The 4,500-nt window shown below is 35.1% G+C and overlaps 1 protein-coding gene across 1 annotated transcript; it reads left to right on the top strand.

The window, feature by feature from the left end:
* Window positions 1–459: 459 nt before the first annotated feature.
* Window positions 460–4,136, top strand: LOC123702567. The gene is made up of 4 exons (XM_045650342.1): window positions 460–619; window positions 872–1,087; window positions 1,391–2,843; window positions 2,894–4,136. The coding sequence occupies exons 1-4, from the start codon at window positions 460–462 to the stop codon at window positions 4,134–4,136; spliced, it is 3,072 nt and encodes a 1,023-aa protein (XP_045506298.1).
* Window positions 4,137–4,500: the final 364 nt, after the last annotated feature.

The following is a 4,500-nucleotide window of genomic DNA, read 5'->3' as shown; positions in this document are numbered from 1 at the left end:
GGTTGCAAATCATTAATTTGTACCCAAGTATTATAAATCGGATTCGGGATTCGGTTCCGGTACTTCATATTGTAAACATCAAAGTGTCAGTGCTCCGTAAAAAATATTCCACATAATAGTTTAAAGTCACAATCTCAACTATATTACTATATCCAAAGAAAAATCTTAGTGTGACTGAGAGATCGTAATAATATTTAACGCGCTATTGACTGGATCAACAAGGAAGATTGAACAACAAATATTAGCAAATCATTGAGGTTAGAACAGCTTGATACCAAATAAATCATAAGTCACAACTGTCATAAGACAGCTGACACATAGATGTCAAAATTACATTCTTAGCCTGATTGCAGTGTTGCCATTGACAAAAAATAAAACAAAAAAGGGGAGAATATTCTTATATTATTATACAATTACACATAAATTATGGACGAACAATTTCAACTATTATTCGACAAGATGAAGATTGAAATGCAAAATCAAACGTCAGAACTTACCAACACATTGCTCGTAAAAATGGAAGAAAAATTAAAACCCGTTGTAGAAGAAAACCATATACTTAAACTTAAAGTAGAAAAGCTGGAAAAGAAGGTGGAGTCTCTAGAGCGAGAAAAGAAGAGTAATAATATAATTATTCATGGTTTAGCGGAAAAGGAGCAGTCGACACTGGATGCAATGAAATACATTAAAAAGTGTTTCATAGAAGAATTGGGCATAACTATAGAAAATTATGAAATAAATAAAATATTTTGGATTGGAACAAAAAATAAAAATGGGAAACCAAGGCCTATGCTTCTTTCATTGTTAAGTGGATGGAAAAAGAACGAAATTATGAGAAATAAAAAGAAATTAAAAGAATTATATATAACAGAAGACTACTCTAAGGAAACGTTAGAAATTAGGAAGTCACTGCAACCCCAACTAATGCAAGAAAGACAAAAAGGAAACTTGGCTTACATAAAGTACGATAAACTCATAGTAAAACAAAATTCAAAAGTCATAGATAAAAGGAAGAGAGGAAAATCAACATCACCACAAGTCGAAGCAAAGCCAAAGAAGCAACAAATGCCAAGCACATCAAAAAATAGTAGAATAAACGCTTTTGATATGATGAGAGGCCGTTCAAACTCACTTTCAACACTCTCAACAACAACAACAAAACAATAGCAATCAGTAACCGGCAATCGAAAACAAAAACAAAATAGAATAGATAAAGAAATTAGAATAAAAAATCAATCTCCCCCAAGCCGGCTGGTCCCCGTGGGGGAACAAGACCACAACCCTCCAACTAATACCAAAATAATACCTAGAAAGAAAAAATTGCCACAAACGACTCTAAGGATTGGAACGTTCAACGTAAGATCACTATCAACATACAAAAAATTTATAGAACTAACATACATGCTACAAAAAATAAAAATTGACATACTTGGACTGGCGGAAGTGAGAAGAATGGGCTATGTAATCGAAGAACATGAGAACTATATTTTCTGTTATAAAGGCGAAACACTTGGCTTATATGGAGTCGGCTTTTTAATAAAAAAAGAATATAAAGACAATATTGTAAGCTTCACAGCGCTCTCAGACCGTGTTGCACTATTAAATATTAAATACAACAATCAAATGCTTACAATAATACAAGTATACGCACCTACTGAAAAGGCCACCGATGAAGAAATCAACTTATTCTATGAAACTTTGCAAGTAGCCCAAAGCCAGGCAGCTGACCAAGTACTCGTTATCGGTGATTTTAATGCCAAAATCGGCAAACCTACCATGGAAGACAGCGATAACATTGTTCTTGGAAAATTCGGCTATGGAATCAGAAACGAAAGGGGAGAGAAACTTATACAACACGCACTCGAGCATAAACTTACAATTATGAACTCCTTCTTTAAAAGTCGAAATAACCGCAAATGGACTTGGCTATCACCATGTGGTAACATTAAAAATGAAATTGATTTTATACTGTCGAATCAACCCGCAAGGATTAGGAACGTAGAAGTTTTACACGGCCTTGGATTCCGGTCTGATCATCGCTTAGTTAGAGCTACGTATATTCTAGACCTAAGAAAAAAGAGCAGAATAGATTTCAAAGCGCAACCTAAACCACTTAAAACGAACGAAGATATATCACTATACTTGGAAAACTTAGAGACTAACATACTTAAAATAGAAACACAAAAAGAAGAACATATTCCAACCTTTTACGATAAATTAGTTGACGCTATCATTGTCAGCCTTGCACGCAGATCTGAAAATAAAAAATTAAAAACTACCAACGAAATACTTAGCGAATCTACTAGAGCTCTTCTCACAAGACGAACCGAACTTTTAAAAATGAAGCAAAAGTCTAAAGAAATGAAGAAAGAACTAAGCACATTATTTAAAACTACAAGTAGAGCTATTAACAAAGATTACAAAGACCATAGACACCGAATAATTGAGAATAATCTAAACACACACAGAAGCACAAAAAAAGCCTACAAGAAATTAACAACCCACAAAACCTGGATCCCAAACATAAAATCGACATGTGAAGTAACAAAAACTAGAAAAGATATCTTGAACTGTGCTACAGATTTTTACAAAAAATTATACACAAAATCCAACTCTACTACCAATACAATTGATGTAGCAACAGCGACTTCCCAAAGTAATAACGATGTGCCATTAGTGAACGAAGAGGAAGTCATCAAGCACATTAAAAAACTAAAACCAGACAAAAGTCCAGGTCCAGACGGTCTACAAAATGAGGCACTTAAAGCTGGCGCCACCCTATTAGCTCGCCCACTTACTTACTTGTTTAACATGGTTCTGAAAACTGGTCAGGTGCCAGTGCAGTGGAAAAGATCTGATATAATTCTCCTATACAAGAAAGGTGACCCTCAAGATATTTCGTAAGTGTATACAAACTGTTCGCGTCAATTCTGCAAAGCCGGCTAGCTCCGAAAATCGATAACTACCAGCCTGTAGAACAAGCAGGCTTTCGTTCAGGTTTCTCAACTACAGACCATATGCACGTATTACAACAAGTGATGGAGAAATACCAGGAGTTCAACCGCCCACTATACATTGCATTCATCGATTATGCCATATCACATGATTCTATTTGGGAATCACTAAGCAAGTGTAACATAAACGAAAACTACGTAAAGGTCCTGAAAAATATTTATCAGGGTTGTGTGAGTCAGGTGAAACTAGAGTCTCGAGGTCCGGATATATCGATTTGCAGAGGAGTAAGGCAAGGCGACCCGCTTTCACCAAAGTTATTCATAATGGTACTACAAAACATTTTTAACAATCTTAACTGGCAGTCCGATGGCATAAGAGTTAACAGAGCTCAACTTACACACCTCAGATTCGCAGACGATATTGTGCTGTTCGCTGAAACAAGTAAGGGATTAGACAAAATGATAAACAACCTTAATGAAGAAAGTGAAAGAGTAGGTCTTAAAATGAACGAGGACAAAACAAAAATACTGACGAACAGCCACAGACATGCTATATTCCTAAATGAGAAGCCACTTGAATATGTCAGCAATTACATCTACCTGGGCAAACAACTATCCTTCGAAGACAAAAGCGAAGAACTAGAGGTAGTGCGGCGAACTAATATAAGCTGGAAAAAGTTCTGGTCCTTAAAGGAAGTTTTAAAAGGCGAATTTCCGCTTCATCTAAAAAAAATTGTATTGGACACATGTGTCTTACCTACCCTTACATATGGTTGCCAAACGTGGACATACAGCTCAAAAATAAAAAGTAAATTAGTAGCATGCCAGAAAGCAATGGAAAGGAGTATACTTAAAATAAGAAAAATACAAAAAGTAAAAAGTGAAAAAATAAGACGAAAGACGAAAATCATTGACGCTTTACAATTTGCACTAAAACAGAAATGGCAATGGGCGGGACATGTAGCAAGATGCACGGATAAAAGATGGACACTGGAGACAACTATATGGAAAGGGCCGAAGGGAAAAAGAAATGTAGGACGCCCTAAAAAAAGGTGGATAGAAGATATAAAAAATATAGCAGGAAACGACTGGAGAACAAAGGCAATGGACAGAGATACCTGGAAAAAGCTGAAGGAGGCCTATACCCGAGAAGGGGTTCCAATCAATGGTTCTGATAGATAAGCAAGCTGTGATAGAATGTAACATCTAAAATGAAAAAAAAAGAAAATAGAAAAAATAAATAAATTAAGTATTAGTAGTTAATTAAAATTAAAGTTAAGAAACAGTGTAATTTTTATATTGAAAACAGCTATAAGTATGTAAACTATCTGTATCAAAACTTTTCTTGTGGATTGGAAATAAACGGGCTTTTTATTTTATTTATTTATTATTATAAATCGAGCGAGTATATGTAGTGTCCAACCTCTTTTGGTATTTGTGGTGGAACAAACTCGATGACTCCGGATAGAATAAATTTCATATGCAATACTTCCAAAGTTTTGGGTACCTCTTCAAGGTTGTACGTCATTCGTTGTTTATTATTCGA

The sequence above is a fragment of the Colias croceus genome, chromosome 23 (assembly GCF_905220415.1).
Source record: "Colias croceus chromosome 23, ilColCroc2.1".
Classification (NCBI taxonomy): Eukaryota; Metazoa; Arthropoda; class Insecta; order Lepidoptera; family Pieridae; genus Colias; species Colias croceus.
The sequence above is the reverse complement of the archived record's forward strand: the minus strand, read 5'-3'. Positions and strand labels throughout refer to the sequence as shown.